The sequence below is a fragment of the Dermatophagoides pteronyssinus genome, unplaced genomic scaffold (assembly GCF_027571235.1).
Source record: "Dermatophagoides pteronyssinus isolate colony J.1.1.1.1 unplaced genomic scaffold, Derpt_VIB-CSIC_2022.12 sq0077, whole genome shotgun sequence".
NCBI classification, from domain to species: Eukaryota; Metazoa; Arthropoda; class Arachnida; order Sarcoptiformes; family Pyroglyphidae; genus Dermatophagoides; species Dermatophagoides pteronyssinus.
The window spans coordinates 223-19,443 of record NW_027461590.1 but is presented as its reverse complement, the minus strand read 5'-3'; the positions used below and the strand labels follow the sequence as shown (position 1 = coordinate 19,443).

The 19,221-nt window shown below is 29.3% G+C and overlaps 5 protein-coding genes across 5 annotated transcripts; 1 reads left to right on the top strand and 4 right to left on the bottom strand.

Annotated features, from left to right (window-relative positions):
* Positions 1–8,230: 8,230 nt before the first annotated feature.
* LOC113788730 (trypsin-like) lies at positions 8,231–9,591 on the bottom strand. Its single transcript, XM_027338180.2, has 3 exons — positions 9,172–9,591; positions 8,906–9,106; positions 8,231–8,848 (listed from the first exon to the last, which is right to left on the bottom strand). Exons 1-3 carry the CDS (start codon positions 9,536–9,538, stop codon positions 8,388–8,390), a joined length of 1,029 nt encoding a protein of 342 aa, XP_027193981.2. The 5' UTR covers positions 9,539–9,591; the 3' UTR covers positions 8,231–8,387.
* A 57-nt stretch (positions 9,592–9,648) lies between these two features.
* LOC113788728 (proteasome subunit alpha type-6-like) lies at positions 9,649–10,656 on the bottom strand. Its single transcript, XM_027338178.2, has 2 exons — positions 10,473–10,656; positions 9,649–10,408 (listed from the first exon to the last, which is right to left on the bottom strand). The coding sequence occupies exons 1-2, from the start codon at positions 10,546–10,548 to the stop codon at positions 9,750–9,752; spliced, it is 735 nt and encodes a 244-aa protein (XP_027193979.1). The 5' UTR covers positions 10,549–10,656; the 3' UTR covers positions 9,649–9,749.
* An 8-nt stretch (positions 10,657–10,664) lies between these two features.
* On the top strand, positions 10,665–14,508 carry LOC113788732 (uncharacterized). The gene is made up of 3 exons (XM_075824367.1): positions 10,665–10,982; positions 11,042–12,254; positions 12,325–14,508. Exons 1-3 carry the CDS (start codon positions 10,785–10,787, stop codon positions 14,133–14,135), a joined length of 3,222 nt encoding a protein of 1,073 aa, XP_075680482.1. The 5' UTR covers positions 10,665–10,784; the 3' UTR covers positions 14,136–14,508.
* On the bottom strand, positions 14,248–15,934 carry LOC113788726 (uncharacterized). The gene is made up of 3 exons (XM_027338177.2): positions 14,970–15,934; positions 14,630–14,911; positions 14,248–14,572 (listed from the first exon to the last, which is right to left on the bottom strand). The coding sequence occupies exons 1-3, from the start codon at positions 15,575–15,577 to the stop codon at positions 14,248–14,250; spliced, it is 1,215 nt and encodes a 404-aa protein (XP_027193978.2). The 5' UTR covers positions 15,578–15,934.
* A 109-nt stretch (positions 15,935–16,043) lies between these two features.
* On the bottom strand, positions 16,044–18,819 carry LOC113788729 (uncharacterized). The gene is made up of 2 exons (XM_075824368.1): positions 18,183–18,819; positions 16,044–18,113 (listed from the first exon to the last, which is right to left on the bottom strand). The coding sequence occupies exons 1-2, from the start codon at positions 18,790–18,792 to the stop codon at positions 16,801–16,803; spliced, it is 1,923 nt and encodes a 640-aa protein (XP_075680483.1). The 5' UTR covers positions 18,793–18,819; the 3' UTR covers positions 16,044–16,800.
* Between the last annotated feature and the right edge of the window lie 402 nt (positions 18,820–19,221).

Sequence of the window (19,221 nt, the reverse complement as noted above, 5' to 3'; positions counted from 1 at the left end):
TCAAACGAAATGAAATTAAAATTGAAAAAAAACTGATCTGCATCCATTTTTCAATCAAAAGAGTCAGCCAGCCAGCGAATGAACGCAAAAACCGAAAGAGATAAACTATCCATTAGTCTCAAACACACACTAATGATCCAAAAATTGAATTGAACTGAAAAAAACCCGTACGAACCAACCATTTTTTTCTGGCAGAAAAAGTTTCTTCCATTTCTCTCCCTCTTATTATCCCTTTTTTTTAAAAAATATAATTTGATTTAAAAATTTTCGAAAATTCAACTATTCAATGACCTTTTTTTCCTTTTTTTTTGCAAATGACAATTTTTTTCAGAGCCAGAATCAGAATCCGAATAGATTTGATATACAGATATAAATCCCGACTGAAATCAGATCGAGAAAAAAAAACAATTTCAAAATTAAAATGTTCATGGCTTTTTCAGAATTTTTGCCCCTTTTTTTTCTCCAAAGCAAAATCTTAGTTGAATGGGTTAACAAAAGTGAAGAAGAAAAATATGAAAATTATATGACCTGGGTTATATAAAAAAAATTATGGCCATTTTTTTTCCTGATGAGAATCATCATCAACGAAAAAACAAACGAACGAATTGACCACCACCACCATCACCGACATTATGTCATAAAATGGTGGTCAGCCGCCACAAGATATTAATATTTTTTTTCCAGAAACAGAAAAAAATGATAAAACATAATTTTACAGCCTCATTTTCATTCAAAAAATACCGAAAAAATAAAGTCGCAATAAAACGAATTACAACCAATATTCATCATTTGAATGAATGAATGAAAAAATTCGTTGCACTTGATCGAAATTCAATCAAAAAAAACGAAAAAAAAAACTGATTTCAAAAGCGGCAAGAATTCAAAAACAACAACAGAAAAAAATCTTCTCTATACACATGTCTTAATTACAAAACAAACCAAAAAGCAAAAGCCCAAAAGTCATCAGTGATTGTCATAAACATTATCATTGTTGTTGTTGTTGATCAATAATAAAATCAAGCCAAAAAATATATATATTTCTTGTCTTGTCATCATCATCATCATCATCATTGATAATAATCGATTTTCTTGTTTTACTACCGAACTTTGTTTGTTTGTGTGTGTATGTCATAAAATGAAACTTAATGATTACTGTTTCGTGCTACCAAAAATCGGTTTCTGGAACCCAAGGTGACATTGAATAGAAAGAAAAATGTCATGATCACAATTTAGGTCAATAAACCAAACAAGAATCATAAGTGATTTTTACGAAACATAAAAAAAATCAGCTATTTTTTTTTCTCTCTCATATTTGGTCTTTGTGTGGCTTACTCGTTTGTGTTTTTCGTTGAAAAACTGAAGAAACTGAAGAAAAATTTATCTATTTTTGACCTAAATTGAACAAAAAAGGGACCAAAATATTTTCAGTTTTTTATTTTCAGTTTTTTATTACCTTTAAGCTTGTGCGACAAAAATAACAAAAAAAAAACGAAAAGAATGTCTTATTTTTTGCACTATAGAACCGAAAAATGAAGCCATTAAAAATGTTTAAAATTTTTTGGCTATTTCGACCCAATCAGATCATCAATGACGATGATCAAAACTATAGCCAAAGAGAACTGACCCAAATTCTCCAAACTGAATTCTTTTTCGATTTTTAAAAGAAACAAACCGTAAAAAATCATAAAAGAAAGAAAGAAAAAAACAGAGAAAAATTCCCGTTAGCTAGAATAACGAAATTTGAAAAATCAATCAAATCAATATATATCGAATGTCAAACAAACAGAAACAAACAGAAAAAATCGAAAAAAATCAAATTGAATTTTGCCGACTTTTTGTTGAAAAACAAAAATTCCACCCATGACATAAACAAACTTGAAATGTTTGAAATGTTTGAAATGAAATGAAATTAGACAAAAGGTCAAATGGGTGGTTTATTTAATGAAAATGATAATATCTATCATCAACCATTACCATTACCATCACCATTGCCATTACCATCATTATCATCATCGGAAAAATAACAATGAAAATTGCAAATGATTTTTTTTCTTCTTCTTCTTCTTTTGTTTTGACAATCAAAGAGAATCACCAGAAAAACCCAAAAACCAATGAATTCTGTTTATTTATATTCATTTTCATTTCGATCCTCATAATGTATACATTTTTTGAAACATTTTTTTTGATTTGATTTGACGTTTTGGTTTGTTTTCGTTTTCGATTTGAAAAACAAAAACAAAAAAAAAACCGATTTAATGTTATCATTTTTGGTTTTTGGTTTTGTTTGTTTTCATCAAGGAGAGAGAGAGAGAGAGAGAGAGAGAGAGAGAAAAGAAATTAACAATTTTTAGCAATTTTCAATATCAGATTATTGATCGTTCGGAGTTTGGTTTTCATTGTTTCACTTTTGTTTGTTTATAATTTTTCGAGAAATGAAAATTTGTTATTATTAGTGGTATCGGATTCGGTTGTAATTTTTGTTTTGTTTTTGTTTTGAATTTCAATTGTAGAAAAATATTCGTTAGAAAAATATCTAAACAACAAACAAACGAAACGAAACCAGAGAAAAATGTCGGGATTCTTTCTTTGTTTTGTTTCTTGAATGATTTGTGGTTTTTGCGTGACACGTGCCATCATCATATACAATCAACCCAGACACATTTAGATATCAACGATATTTAGGCAAAGACCAAACAACCAGAGATAGAATGTAACTGAAAATCCAAAAAAGAAAAGAAAATTATGTTTGTTTATTTGATTTGTTCAATCATCGATCGATCGATCGATCGATCGGTTGTTGTTGTTTTCAAACATCAAAAAAAAAAGCTTCCGACAAAAGTGACAAACAAACGAAAGGATTGCAAAAAAATCAGAGAAGAAAGAATCAATCAGAGATGATGATGACAACAGCAACAAAAAAAAATGAAAAAAAGAAAAATCAATATAATTAAATTATAAAACATCATTTATGGTGATAATAATAGTAACCAAAATGATGATGATTATGATTGAAACCAGAAAAGAAAAAACAAATTTTGGATCGATAAATATGCGCTTCATTTGAATAATATTTTTCTCATTTCATTTCTCTGATAATGATAATAATAATGATAATAATAATGGATAATAATTACATTTGGTTATCATCAAAACCAAAACCAAACCAAAAATTTTTTTCCCTGCTTTTATTCAATTGACAAACAACGAGAATAAAAACCAAAACAACAACAATTTTCTTTACTGATTTTCCAAAACAAACATTATTCCCATTTTTTTTTTTGTTTATTGCCAATAATAAAGACATTATCATCATCATCATCATCATCATCATTTGACAATTTACAACAAAACCAAAAAAAAAATCGAAAAACCAAAAGTCAAACGACGGTGATGATAATGATGATGATGATCGTTATTATTATTATCGAATAAAAAAAAACATAAATTCAATAAAGTTTTCATGTTTTTTTTTATATTTTATTATCAAATTCATTACAAGAAAAAATTATTGATTGAAAAAATCACCCGAAAAACGATGATTTTGTCGTTTTTTCTTTTCTTCTGAATTTTCGAAAAATTCTTCTTCGTCGCCTGTGTCAAAGGTTAGATTTAAAGACCTTTTGTTGTTGTTGTTGTCAAAAAAAAAAAGAAATAATTTTATTACAAATCAACAACAACAACTATGGAGCGAAAAATTGGACAGATGGACAACGATTATCAATTTACTTCACAAATGATCAACCGATTTGAATGAAAACAACTGGTGATGAAATTTACAAGCAAACCAACTGAGTGATTTTCTAAAAAAAGCATTTTAATTCGCAATTGGATTGATGGATTTTTCGCTCAATTTCAAACAACGATGCTTAACGATTTGCCAAGGTAAAATTTTGTTCGTTGTTCGTTCGTTGTTGAAAAACTGTTTTTTTTTCTTTGGATTTTTCGTTTAATGTCTATTTTTTTCTTCTTTCTTTAGTTTTTTAATGTCTTTATTTGGCTTGCCTTTACGAAAGAAGAAAAGAAAAGAAAATTCTTTTCTGAAATTTTCTTTCGGTTTCTTTATCGTTTGTTCCATTATTTTATGGTCAACAGATCAGTCAACAACAAAGCAAGAAAACTTGATTGATTTTTTGCTATTCTCCAAGGAGGAGAGAGAGATCTTTTAAATGGCGCTGATGAAAATCCTAATAAAAATCGAAACAAACGAAAAAAAAAAAATCAAAAAGTTCAATTCGAAAATCATTCGAAATGATATTTAAGCTAAATGATGATGCTTAAATTCAATGAATATTTAAATTCAACTAACAACAACAACAACAACTGTCGATAAGAGTCAAAAAGGTATCAAAAAACAATCTTTGACACTTGTTTATTATTGTTTGCAATTGATTTAACTTAATTCAGTTTACTGTGTTTTTTCAGTCAAAAAAACACACTCATAAAAATTTCATCCAGGTGACCAAATTGATAGATAAAATAAATGGAGAAAAGTGAAGATAGAGAGAAAGACCGCTCCAAAAAAAAGAAAGATTAGCCACATCAAATATCATCGAATCAATCAAATCAAATCAAATTGAAGATTGGTCGTCGAAGATGATGATGATGGTGATAAAAACTTTAAACGACCTTTGAAAAAAGGTGTGGCTGAAGAGAGAGAGAGAGAGAGAATTGAAAAGGTAAATGAGGTGATTGCATACCTTGATGATGATTACCTGATCATCATCATCATCATCACTGATCATCTCAGCTTGTTAACGCGGAAAACAAAACAAAAAAATTTGATTCAAGTTAGTTTTAGTGATGAAAAAGAAAAAGTTATAAAAATCATAAATTGAATTGAAGAAAACAATAAACATCCATAATAAAAATGCAAAGAGGGAAAAATCAATAAAATTTTCAAAATGATGATGATGATGATTATAGGTAAATTCATTCATCTCTCTCTCTGTATATTACCTGTTGTTTAAATTTTCGATGAAAATCATAAACATTTTTTTTCACCTATATGCATACACACAGGTAATAAGCATACATAGACACACATAGGTAACATCTGAATAAACTGATACTGATGATGATGATGATGGTAAAGTGATGATACACCATAATTGAATTAAAAAACTTGTTAGCTATGTAAATAAAGTTGAAAAAGAAAGAAAGAAAAAAAATGTTAACTTAAAGTCAAAAGGTGTTATATTATTTCTTGTAAATCTTGTATCATTGGTCAGTCGTTTGGTCAAACTGGTCAGTTTGGTCGATTGATTGGTTGACCATACACACATAAAACGCGGACAACTAATTTAAATTTTGAAAAATTTCATTATAAAAGAACAACATTAAAACATTTGTCATCACCAACAACAGCAACAGCAACGATGATGATGAAATAAGATCAAATGGAAAATATATCTTTTTGTTTGTTTGTTTGTTTGATACTGATCTTATTATATTCCATTATCGTATTATCGTGTATGAAAAAAAAATTTCAAAATAATGTTTCGTTTCGGTTGCTATTTCCACACGAAATCAATAGGGATCAAATCCATTTGTTTGCTGTTGTTAATGATGGAATCCGATTATCATTTTGTTTTGTTTTGTTTGTTGGTTATGACATTCTATTTTTATAATATCAATATATGATGTTGACAAGAAGAAAGAAACATCTTTTATCATCATCCATTCCATTCGACAAAAGGATTTTGACCGATTAATCAAAAACAACAATGGTGATCATTTTTTTGATTGAAATTGATGTTGTTGATACTCGTATCTCAGTGTATGTTTGAAAGCAATTAATTTTCTGTTCGTAGTTCGAGGTTCGTATTGTTGCATCATTAAAACAAACAAAAATTTATTATCCTTGTTGTTGTTTCAGTTGTTCACCATATACACAAAGAGATTTTCTGGATTGTAAACAGGTATTTTGAAATCAAGGAGACAGGTGAATAAGAAAAGAAAAATTCAAAGCTTAATTGAATCAGTCAGAAGAAGAAAATTGCCAAGATTTGATGATTTAAGCAACAACAAAAAATCACACATCTTTGAACTTTTTGATTCAAAATCTGATTTACAGCCGATTTTTTCTATTTCATCCAAAAACCAAATGTTTGATCATCATGATTGTCGTTGATTTTCGTTTTATCGTTTTATTACACACCACCTTATTATCGACGAAATGAGAATTTGAAATGTGCAAAATTCAAATTCGTCAATGATGATGATTTTCTTCACAAAAAATTTATTTTATGATCATCAATATCTGACCATCATGATTTTGATTGTCATTGATTGATTGTTGTTCGAATGTTCATTTGAACAACAACAAAAAATCTTGATCCGAATACAGAAAATCATTTTTGCGGGTTTTTTTACTTTGTTTCGTCAAGTTCCAATGTGTTAAACATGTCAAGTTTATTTTCATTGCTTGCTTGTCGATTGTCGTCGTTATTGTTATTATTATCATTAACGGTAATTTGATATGGCCAAAATCGAAACGAAACAAGAAAGTAAAGGCCGAAATTGTAACCAAATTCGTACATCAAATCAAACACTTTTGGGTATAATAATAATAATAATGTAGTTTTTGGTGGCGGTGGTGATGTATTTACAACAAAAAACATAAATACTCAAATTGCCAATTAGAGACCAAATATATCCATCCCGAAAATCCATAATTTTGTTGTTTATGGTTGTTCGAGAGTCAAAATCATCATCAAAAAACCATGAATGAAAACAATAATGATGATGATAATGGTGATGGCGGTGGTAAAAATTAAATCCCCACATCAAAACTATAAACGAAAAGAAAAAAAATGATCAGATTCGGTTCAAAACAAAACAAAACTAAATGATCCATTTTATGACATGACACGCCAATATGATGATGATAAATTAAACGATATATTCCATAAATGACTTAAATTGGTGACATAAAGACACCATTGACATTTGATCTTCATTGCTTTATGTTCCATTGATCATTTCATTTCATTTCATTTCTTTCTCCGATCGACCGACAACAGCTGCTTCTGTATTTCTTTCGGAAAAAAACAAAGAAAAAGATGAATAATTAGTTCAAAAACATGATGACATCGTATCATTACCATCATCATCATCATCATGATTATTACCGGATGATCAAAAATGATTGATTGATTGAATGTCATAATTAATTCATAATTTTGTTGAAAATTTACGAAATCGACGAAAATTCGAACGAAAAACAAAATTCGAACGAAATGAGCAATTTTTTTTGCTGGAACTTTCCATCAAATACGTTACACCCGTGAAAACATTCGAATCGAATGAATTTCCTGTTTTTTGTTTTTTTTTCTTCTTTTTTTTGGAAAATAATTTGATTTTGTCGTCATGGTGAATCCCAAGTTGATGATTAAAATTTTGCTGAAATCCGATCATCATCATCATCATCAATTTCGAGCCGAAAACGACCATCATTTCAAGCCAAAAAAACAACAACATTGCCTTCGGGTTCGGGCCAGTCGGGAATTGTATTCGATTAAAATGATCATTTCTCTGTTTTGTTTCTGGCAATTTAAAAGTGAAAATGTTTTTTTGTCGTCGTTATTTAAACACACAAACATTTATCGTGAATTTAATCGTCATCGTAAAATAAAATAAAACGAATAGAAGAGGGCAACACTTAAGTGATCAACCGACCAGATCATCATCATCATCATCATCATCGTTTTTCATTTTGAGAAATTTTCATTTTTCAAAATGTTTGACGATCGATTTCAAATCATCGATGTCAATGTTTATGTTTTTTTTCCAGTTCAACAAAATCGAAAATGAAAACAAATCTTTTACAAATTGTCACTATTCGATGCTGATGTTGTTTTTTTTATCGAAAAAACGACAATTTCAAACATTTGGGCGCCATTACATTTCGGATCCTTGACAAAAACAAAACACTTGGCGAATCGATTTTCAACATTTTTTTCTTTCTGTAATTCTGTTTTTTCTGGTTCTGCTCATCCGACCATATACGAACAACAAAAAATGGTTGTTGTTGTCCAATAACAACAACAACAACAAAATCGATTTCTGTTTTTTCTTGTAAAACACTTTTGGGATTTTCGAAATGAATTTCAACACACAACATCATCGTTGAATGTTTGTTCAAGTTTAATTTTGGCAAAATTTTCATTTCATGCGATAAATCAAGAATGAAATGAAATGAAAAAGTGTCAAGTGGATGTTGTTGAAAATGTTTCCTATGTGACCAATGTTGATGATTTAGTGTGGATTATTTTATTGCAATTTTAAAAAGTTTTTTGCTTAAACATCAAAATAAAATTCATATTTTTAAAAATTCAAAATTAAAAACAAAACGAAATAATAATAATAATAAAAGAGGAGATGAACGATTAATTAATTTTTAAATCGATTAATCGATTATTCATAATAATCGATTGTATCCATTTCGAATAAACAGTTAAATCGATATACAAACCGGGTAATTGTGGTTCAGCACAACGATACCCGATGGAAATAATACCCGCTAATTTCCATTGACCATTACATTGTTTATCAAGATAATTTGATGATGATGATGATCTGGTCATCGAATTCGATCTTCTTCGTCGCCGCCATGATGACCAAAAATCATCAACACAAACAGCTAACGGACCACCAGAATCACCAATACAAGCATCTGATCCACCTTGTTTGAAACCGGCACAAATTAATTTATTTTTCTGAATCAAATCTTCAGCAATGGTAGCTCCATCTTTGAATGCTTTTCGATACAATTCCAAACATGAGGATTTTGGCAAAATTGGTACCGATACCGAGTGTAAAATATTTATCGGTTTTATTGTTTTTGGATCTATTTTTCGGTATCATCATTTGGGTGATTTATTCATTGAAGAAACAAAAAGATTACCTTGAAAAAATGTTGCACCATAACCCGAAGCTATGCCGATTTGATAATCAAAATTATCATCCATTTCAGGTAGACGAATTGATTGAATTTTTGAACTAATTGTAATCGATTGATTTAATTGTAATAAAATCAAATCACCGGATAATCTTTGATCCGATTTCGCCGGATCAAATATTCGTATAACCGATCGAACAACATTGGCTATTTTTCGACAAAGAAAAAACATTCGAATTACAAACATAAACATCATTGTCGAAAATACAAACATTGTCGAATATCGGGCGTAATTTCCGTTACACCAAAATAAACATCGATCGGATATGATCCTCCTTGTCGTGGCCGATGGATACAATGACCAGCTGATAATATCCATAATGGATCGATTATAACAGCACCACATTGTATAATCGTTGTTGAGGAAGAATCATTTTCGAACGATGATATTCGTTGTTGTATTAATGCTTGCCATGGAATTTGTTCGATACGCGCACGCTCACCGCCAACAATTCGTTTCGAAGATTCATTTTCAATTTCGTTGTTTATTATCATCGTCGTGGTCATCGTTGATGATAATATCGATGAAACCAAAGAAAAACCGATGAATAAAATGGCCAAATAAGGAGCCATCATCATTGCGATCAAGATGAATGAATGAATGAATGAAAGTCATCGATTGATCGAAGACAAAATGAGGAAAAATCAGAAAAATGAAAAAATTCAAGTTCAAAATGAAATGGGAAAAGTTTTCTTTTAAAAAATATTTTTATTAATTTTTGGAAATATTTTTTTCAAACAAAATTCAAATCAGGTGTTCAATTAATTAATCAATGAATTTTGATAAATATTAATCTTTTTCGGCCAACATTGCTAAATGTTTTTCAATTTCTGATTCGTTTAGGATTTGAAATTTTTTACCTTCTTCAGCAACACCAATCTGTAATTCATTTGGTTTGAATTCAACATTCAATACGGTAAACAATGCTGAAATGGCCATTTGAATTGTTTCATTTTTATCCATTTCCATTCGTTTTTTAAGTTTTTTCTCGAGAAAATTTTGTGCTTCAATAGCTTTTACACCAACAGCACAACCACGATAACCAGAATAATAACCGGCCGGATCAGTTTTATAAACTAATGGTTGACCATCTTCATATGATATTAGAATTAGACTAACACCAAGTGGTCGCATTTCAGCATTTTGTGTATAAACCTGTGCTAAATCGGCTAATCTTCTTGTTAATGCTTCAACCGAAATATCAAGTCCATATTTATATTTAAAATTTGCTGCTTCATAACGTGCACGTTGTACTAATGATGCACAATCAGCTTGCATACCAGTTGCAACACAACCAATATTTGGTGTTAAATGAAAAATATTACAAATAGTTTTTGGTTCCAAAAGTTTATCCGGTACTTTACGTTGTGTAACAACAACTGAACAATTTTTACCCTTTAAACCGATCGATGTAATTGCATTCTGATTGATAGCTTTGAATGCATATTCTGTTTTTGTTTGTAAAATTCATAATTTAGTTTGTTACTTAAATAATCAATCAATCAAACTTACCAACTTGATATAAACGTCCTTCGGGTGAAAAGATTGTAATATGACGATCAAAACCGGCCGAACTTCCTCGTGACATATTTTCTAATTCTTGAAAAAAGTTTTGTTAAAAAATTTTGATTTCAAACTTTCAATCGAATCGAACGAATTGAGCTTGTCAGACAACAGAGAAAAAAAAATATGCACAGTCACATTTGAGCTATTTTGACTGAATAAGCCCATGTGGGTAGCATTGGTCTGTTTTGTAAAATTTTTTCATTTTAGCGGTTTTTGAGTTTTTTTGTAATCAAAAAATTATCATCCGAAGAAAAAAAAATGACAAATTTTCGTAAAGTTGGTGAACGTTTACTTCCACATGAAGTTAATCATATACGAATTAATCCATCAATGGATATTGTTGCACTGGCTTTATCCAATTCGGATATAGCTATAAATCGTTTGTTTTCATGGCAACGTGTTTGGTCAATTTCAAAACCGAAAATTCCTTCAAATGATAGTGGTGAAATTATTAAGGTTTGTCATTTCATTATCATTATGTCATTCATTTATTTAATTCATTGAAAATGTTTTAGATTATCGATATGGTATGGTCGATTGATGGAAAAATTCTTGCCGTTGCTTATAATCGACCGATTGATTGTGAAAATCGTTCGAAAAAGAATTCTGATTTAGATTCTCAAACCGCAACAAAACCTGAATATGTTTCATCGATTGTTTTATATTTGATTGAATCAAATCAACGTGTTTGTGTTCATAATTTGGAATATCAAATTAATTGTCTTTGTTGGCAAGTAAAAAGTTATTGTCCGGATTCGGAATCATCAACAACAATGAAAGCAATTAATATTGATGATATTAAATTACCATTAGATTCGATAAATATACCTTATGTTGATCTTTGTATATGTGATGAAGAACTATTAAATTATCCATTCAATGTAACTACATCGGGTAAAAGTTCGGTAAAATCTACTGGTGGTGGTACATACCAAAGTGAAACAAATCGAAATAAAAAATTTAGTTCAAATCTACCACCATTGACACGGCTAAATCGTCAAGATGAATTTGTATCATATGATCGAATGAATCTGTTGCAAAATAAATCAATCAATATTCTCACTGTTGGAACTGAACAAAATTCAATACTTTTCTATCTGTTTGGTTATTATCAAATTTTAAATATTGATCTTAAACAATTTAAGATTCAAAATGATAATCAACGATTAAATCGTATTTGGATATCACCGGATTTGAATTCAATTCAAGTTTATTTTAAAAATGACCATCAAGATAATCAAGATAATGGTGGTGACGGAAAATGCCAATCACAACTAATGTTATTTGAAACAAAATTATTAGGAAATTTATGGAAAGAAATTTTCCTTGTTAATCGTATCCGTTTGAATATTGATCTGCGTATGGATAATCTTCGGGATAAAATTAATGAAATTTGTTCAATTTGGTCCGACGTTATAGCGGATATTAAATCACGTTTATCAAATTATCAATTGGTGTTTGAAAATTCTGCTGAACCATCGCCATCATCATTAACAGACGAAGACGAATCGAATCGAATAGAATTAAAACTAAAAGATTTTATCGATATGTTAATATTTGGTAATATAAGTTTAAATTTAGAACGTTTTTTAAATGATTTAAATCGAAAAGAAACTTCGAAATTATATCATTCATTTGAACAATGTTTGGATGATATTTATCGTTTGATTATAACTAATTTATTGAATACATTAACACAGATACTGTCGTATTTGGATAATCTTCGAGGTTGGTTTGTTTGTTTGAAATTTTCTTTATAAAAAATTGCTAATTTTGAATTTTTTTTTCCACTATAAAGGTATGGCATTGAATGATTTTCTATTCGGTGATCTTGGCATTTCCATTGATAATGTTAATGAATTTCGTCGTGAAATATTATGGATGATGGATAAATGTAATCAATTAATGACAACATTAGATAATTTAAAATGTAAAATGTTGGCTATAACAAGATTAATTTATAAAGGTATATTTATGTCACAATATTCAATGGAACAACAAAATGAATTTGAATATTCAAAATATTGTGATGATCATCTGTTGGATATTGGCCGTATGACATTACAAGATTTTCATTTAATTATGGATTTTTTTAATGACAATTCATTCGAAAATGGATTTGAATTTCATCAAATTGAATCGATTCTTGATTCTTCAAATCAAGAATCATCGTCGACGACGAAAACAAATGATCAAAAATCAAAGAATATTGTCGATAATGATGAAAACATTCGAAATCCATATAAATCTTATTTGGAGGAAAAACATTTGAAAAATTTTCTTCAAATTCTTAATCAAGGAAAAAATTTCGAAGAAATGTCCTTTGATGATTTATTACAATTATTTTCCGGAATATTACCCACAAATGATTTAATGAAATTTACTGATAATCTACCATCGGATGATTTGGAAACAAAAAAATGGTTTGAAATGTTAATAAATGATACGAGTAATATTGATTTATTTTCGGAAAATATTCCGAAAAATTGGTCACTTTTAAATCATTTTGAACGTTTAAATCAAATTAAACAAAAATTATTCAATGATTCATTCGATCGAATGAGTAAATTACAATCAAAATTTATTGAAAAATCTAATGATAAAATGATGTTTGATTTTCATTGTCCTAATTTCACTGAAGAATTGTATGAAATTCAGCCAACATCATTAGATTGCCATAATGTTTTAAATTTTCATCATCATACAAGTTTGAATAATGATCAAAAACAACAACAACAATTTGATGGATATCTTTATGTATGTAAATTTAATGATTCAATCGAAGCCAAGCGAATGGAAAATTCATTATCACCACCATCATCGACAATATCGATATTTCGTTTTCATCAACCAATTCACCGTGATAATCATTTTGATTTATTACAATTTAATCTAATTGGAAATTGTTATCAAAAAGAAGATTGTAATTGTAATGGAAAGAAAAAAATTCAATTCCATATTGAAGATTGTCAATTTTATAATTCGGATTGGGCGACAATGATTATTACTGAATGTCATACTGAACAACTACAATCGATTGATAATAGTGATGAACGAATCGATAATCGAAAACAATATCTATTACAATGTAGATATTCAAAAATGTTTGATTCATTCGGTGATTGTATTGAAAAAATCAACAACAATAACAACAATGAAACGCGTAAAACAATTAAAAATCATTCATGGAAAATTGATCTGGGTTCGATTATGGATCGTATTTGGATTGATGAACCAAATCGACAACAATCTATTCAAATCGATGGCACTGATTTTGTGGTCAATTCTGCTGATAATGGTGATGGTGATGAAACATCCGAAACAACAATTGATTCATTTTTTAAGCTAAGATTATTAAATGATAATGTAATGATGATTAATAATAATAAAAATTATCAACAAAAATCATTATCAGTAAGTGGTAATCGTAATTTAGCATGTTGTTGTGATACAAATGGTTATCGTATAACAACATTCGAAATGGATATTAATGAAGATGATGATGATGATGGTGATGGTGATGATAATCAAGATCAAGATCAACAACAACAACAACAGCAACAATGTTCAAATCAAATTGAAAATCAATCGATTGAAATGTCAAATTGATCCAACATGATTGATTGATTGAATGATTGAAGTAACAAGGTGTTTTTTTTTTGTAAAAAACATTTTATTTTCATTTTCATTTTCAAGCACATATTATTTCATGCAAACATTCTCAAGATCCAATACTATGAATCATATTAATATATGTTGTTATAAATGATTCGGTTGATAATTTTGTTAATTTTAATGCTGCATTTTTATTATTATTATTATTATTATTATTGGTGATTTGTAATGTCGTTGTCATATTATTTATCGATATAAATTTATCAATAATTCTATTACAACGATCAGAATTTTCCGTATAACGGCTACAAATAAATGTAAATGAATCTTTTGTAAAACCATTTAATAAACGTTCCATTTGTTGTGATTGTTGTGGTTGACATTGTTCGGAATACATTTTTAATGCTCGCTCTTTAAATCTATAATAATTACTGTTGAAAAATGGGAAATTAATTTGATTAGAATGATAAAAATGACCAAAAACTTACCAACAGCTTAATGGTATACGTAATTTTCTTATCGGATATTTTAATATAGCAAACATTTTCAAATACATATCTTCAACAAAGGAAATTAATTGATTTTGTAAACGATTTGCACAATGTTGACCAAATTCAATAAATTGCCGTCGACGACGATTATTTCGACAAATAGCACGATTTGTTTTGGTTACACCATAAATTATTAGGGAAAATGTTTTCTGCTGTATGTTTGATTCAAAACAATGTTGTGAATAATGACGTACACATTTTTCCATTGGTTTTAATTCTCTTATGGAGAAAAAAAAACAATGTTAAATGGAATCAATCAATCAATTAACATTCTTACCTACAACGTTGATCCATTTCGGCCATTGTAATTGGATAATGAAAATTTTGATCAGTTATCATTAACATACGTTGACTACAAATATCCATATCGGATTGTTTACACATACGATCATTTGAATCAATTGTATTGATTGTTGGTAATTTTTCTGTTGTTGTTGTTGATAATGATAATGATGGCGGCGGTGGTAAAATCAATTTTGCCGGTATTTGCGGTGATGGGGGTTTAGGTTTCATTGTGGTGGTGGTGGTAGTCGAATGTATCGCCGTGGATGAGGCTGTCACAAAACGTTCAATAATTTCCATAAAACGAGATGATATTGGTGATAATGATTGTGATGGTGATAATAGAAATGGTGGACCACGTCCACGTAAATTTCCAAATGTTGTTGGAAAATTTGTTGGTGAACGTTTTATCACAAACGATGATGATATGGGTAAAAATGTAGGTCGCTTTGTTGTTGTCGTAGAGGTTGGTGGTGGTGGCCTTAATTGACCATCAATACTCAACATTATTAATGGTGATAATATCAACAAAATTACAACAAATAATTTATATAAACAACAACGATTTTCAATCAACAACAATGATGATGATTCCATTTTCATTTTTTTTCACTATTGATCATCACATAGAATTGATCAAAAATCAATCACAGTAACAACAATCGATACATTTGATCTAAATTCATTCGAAAAAGTTACTGCGCTGAATTTTTTTCTTCTTCTTGGATTATGATTATTATGTGGATTATGATTACGATCACCAAACACGTTTAAAATGGACAATTTAAATTTTTTTAAAAAAAACGTGTGTATGTGGTGAACGTGAAAATCTAAATCAAAAATCCATTTGAAACTTTTTTCAATCACTGTTTGACTCTTTTTGTGTTTTTTCTCACACATACTGATCACACATCACTTACCACATGATTATGACGATGATTGATTCGATTTTTTTCATTTCATTTGAATTTCATTTCGTTGACCGTCAAAAATATTTTTAACACAAGCGAACAACGAACAAAAATATCCCTTTAATATCCCTTGGAACAAACAAACAAACAAACAGGTGTTTGAAGGGAAAAAATTTTATTTAAAAAAATCAAAATTAAAAAAAAAATTTCACGGGAAATATCGACTACAAAAAAAGGGACAATAATTTGCTGACCACCACGGACATGATATGATGACCACGGATCTGGCAACGATAATAAAATATTTATTGGAAAAAAACATTTTTTTTGAACAATGAAATTTTCTAAAAAAACATCATCAAAATCAAATTTGTCAAACCATCAAAGTTTGACTTTTGATAATCATTATTTTTCGTACATCAAACACTTGGCCATGAATTGAATGATTTTCTTGTTGATGATAAATAAATAAACATATGAAACAGCCTAGAAAAGAGAGCCACAGATGATAATTGACTGTTGTTGAAGCCGATTTGGATCCCCAAAAAATGGCCAAAGATTTTTCAAATCAATCAATCAATCAATCAATAATGATAGTGTTCCCCAATAACAAAACGAAATAAAAAAGTTTAAATAAAGAATAAAACACTTGATTGGGATTATCCATCTGTGTGTGAGAGAGAGAGAGAGGATTACTTGTTTCTTTTTTTGGTGTTGTTGATTGTTCCATAATCCATCATTAAAATCCATTCATTCGAAAAAAAGTTTTTAATCAATTTATTGACAGCCAAATATCGATTGATTTGATTTGATTGATTGATTCATCAATGTAGATTGATTTGATGATGATGAAATATGTTGAATTTTTTTTCTTTAAAAATTGAATAATTTGAAATGTGATCATCATCATCACTTTCAAAACGAATAATGACGACGTTCAATGACCTGATCAGTATTGTTGTTATTGATCGAATCCAATAACTTTGATATTTTCATTGCAAATGTTTGCGATTTTGCCGTCGTCGATGACGATTGATTATTCATCATCGATATTGATCCTTTGTAATCGACGATATTGTCATCTTCATGATCATCGACAGCAGCAGCAGCAGCAGCCATCATCATTGTTGTTTGATATTTTAATATTTTATCCAAACGTTTACAAATCAAACGATAATATTTAGCCTGTTGTAATGATTCATTTGATAATTGATCAATATTTGGACGAATATTTTCAATAAATAATCGTACCAAACGTAAATAATCTAAATTTTTTAAATGTTTTTGTTGAATTTGTTCATTACGTTCACAAATATGATTCAAACATTCAACCAAATAATCAATGGGTAAATATTGAATATGATATAATTCTGCAATCAAATTCAAATTGATTAGATAACGTTTTTTCAACACTGATCTTTCCGTTGGATTTGAATTTCGTAGAAATAATTTTGCAAATTGATTATTTTGAACAAATTTCTTTGGTGTTTGTTGATGTTCATTGCCAACGTTGTTGTTATTGTTATCGTCGTTATTTGATTCAATAAAACATCCATTATGATCATCATAATCATACAATTCCTGCCGGTAATAACATTTCATTTCGGCTAATAATAATGATTGAAAATTTTCGGCCATCCATAAATTCAATGTTCGCACATAGGAATTAAAATATGAAATGAATTTTGCATACATTTTTATCAAGTTTGTTTCATTTGTTGCTTTGGACGATGTTTGCTGTTGTTGCGATTGTTGCTGCTGTGATTGTTGCGATTGTTGCTGCTGCGATGATGAAAAAACGTCCAAACAACAACAACGACAACAATTCACCAACATTTGATCCAATAAATAATGTACAAAACGTTTTAAACCATTGATTGTATTCAATTGAAATGATAATAATGATCCATCATGATCCGTATGATTGATTAAACATTCGGCAATCAATTCATTTAATTTTTCTTTTTCCATTAAATTCGCCAATATTAATTGTATCAATTGGATTAATTTATCATTTTTTTGTTGTTGTTGTTGTTTATTGACTTTTTCATTTTCATTTTCATTTTCATTAGCATCTCCACTGCAGTTCGCTTGTTCATTCGATTGTTGTTGTTCATTTGTCAAATTTTCATGAACAATATTCAAGGTTGAAATATGATCACCACCACCATTACTGCCATTATCATCATTTTTAACATGGCTTGAATTACATAATATTTTGTTTTGCTCTAATGGAATTTGAATGGGGAAAAAAGAGAAACATTAACATTATTTTTCGATCTACGGTTTTGATTTACCTGTTTCCGAACCTGCTCGCGTTGATTGTGTGCCATCAATATTTTGGATACCTGAATCGGATTGTAAAATCTTTTCTCCTTGTTCAACTTCTTTGTTTAAAATTGTTGTTGCTGAATTATCACCATTCTCAGGATTATCACCGGTAAATGTATCATTTTCGTTTGCTACATCGTGATTTTGATTATCAACTTCATCGATTGTAACCGTTGAAAATGTTTGATATGAATCATTGAATGAACTTAAATCACATATGTTTAATGTTTCTGGATCACTTGAATCATCATCATCATCATCATCATCCTCTTCTTTATCATCTTCTTCACAATCACGTGATTTTTCATCAATACGACGATGAAAATATGGTGTTGAACACGATGAAACACCAGTAAAATTTTCATCATCATCATCGCTATCGTCGCTGCTATCGCTGCTATCATCACTACTTTCATCCTCGAAATCAGCATTATTAAATTCCGAATTGGTTGAATAATAAGTACTGTTTGATAATGATGTTTCTGCTTCTTCTTGCTGTTCCGGTTGTTGTTTTGATGAATTTTTCTTGCCAACATTTTTAGTAGTGACTACAACTTTTTTTGAATTTCCATCCATTGTTGTTGTTGTCGTAGTAACGATTCCATTACAAAAAGAATCACGTATGATTCGGAGTGTCGAAATAGCCTTAAACATGACAACACCAGGTGATATTTCGAATTTTCCAAAAATATTATTCTTGCTGATAAATGGGTGAAATGGCTTGATAGCGTTTCAAGAAGTGATGATAAAGGTTTGGATCCGTATCGTTTGGATTTGCAAAGCTGTTCTGTTTTCATTCAAAGTCTATTGGCTTCGGCTAAAACTGAAATTGATGCTGCCTCAAAATCATCTAGCAAATCATCTTATGCACAAGTTGTTGTTAATAATCAAAGTGGTAATCATAATATTGTTCAGAAAAAGACGGAATTTGTTTGTATAGTGGGGCCAGATGATAATGATAATTCAATCACTGATTCTAATCAAACGATGAGTCGTTTGAAAGGT

What these genes read in the sequence shown, in the direction of transcription:
- LOC113788730 (XM_027338180.2), bottom strand. Translation starts at nt 9,538, where the DNA reads ATGATGATGGCTCCTTATTTGGCCATTTTATTCATCGGTTTTTCTTTG. An exon ending in TACGCCCGATATTCGACAAT is followed by an intron (nt 9,107 to 9,171) that starts GTTTGTATTTTC and finishes GTCGAAAAATAG; the next exon opens with CCAATGTTGTTCGATCGGTT. An exon ending in TGGTGCAACATTTTTTCAAG is followed by an intron (nt 8,849 to 8,905) that starts GTAATCTTTTTG and finishes ACCGAAAAATAG; the next exon opens with ATCCAAAAACAATAAAACCG.
- LOC113788728 (XM_027338178.2), bottom strand. Translation starts at nt 10,548, where the DNA reads ATGTCACGAGGAAGTTCGGCCGGTTTTGATCGTCATATTACAATCTTT. An exon ending in AGGACGTTTATATCAAGTTG is followed by an intron (nt 10,409 to 10,472) that starts GTAAGTTTGATT and finishes AAACAAAAACAG; the next exon opens with AATATGCATTCAAAGCTATC.
- LOC113788732 (XM_075824367.1), top strand. Translation starts at nt 10,785, where the DNA reads ATGACAAATTTTCGTAAAGTTGGTGAACGTTTACTTCCACATGAAGTT. An exon ending in ATAGTGGTGAAATTATTAAG is followed by an intron (nt 10,983 to 11,041) that starts GTTTGTCATTTC and finishes AAAATGTTTTAG; the next exon opens with ATTATCGATATGGTATGGTC. An exon ending in GTATTTGGATAATCTTCGAG is followed by an intron (nt 12,255 to 12,324) that starts GTTGGTTTGTTT and finishes TCCACTATAAAG; the next exon opens with GTATGGCATTGAATGATTTT.
- LOC113788726 (XM_027338177.2), bottom strand. Translation starts at nt 15,577, where the DNA reads ATGAAAATGGAATCATCATCATTGTTGTTGATTGAAAATCGTTGTTGT. An exon ending in GAAATGGATCAACGTTGTAG is followed by an intron (nt 14,912 to 14,969) that starts GTAAGAATGTTA and finishes TTTCTCCATAAG; the next exon opens with AGAATTAAAACCAATGGAAA. An exon ending in CGTATACCATTAAGCTGTTG is followed by an intron (nt 14,573 to 14,629) that starts GTAAGTTTTTGG and finishes ATTTTTCAACAG; the next exon opens with TAATTATTATAGATTTAAAG.
- LOC113788729 (XM_075824368.1), bottom strand. Translation starts at nt 18,792, where the DNA reads ATGGATGGAAATTCAAAAAAAGTTGTAGTCACTACTAAAAATGTTGGC. An exon ending in GCGAGCAGGTTCGGAAACAG is followed by an intron (nt 18,114 to 18,182) that starts GTAAATCAAAAC and finishes AAATTCCATTAG; the next exon opens with AGCAAAACAAAATATTATGT.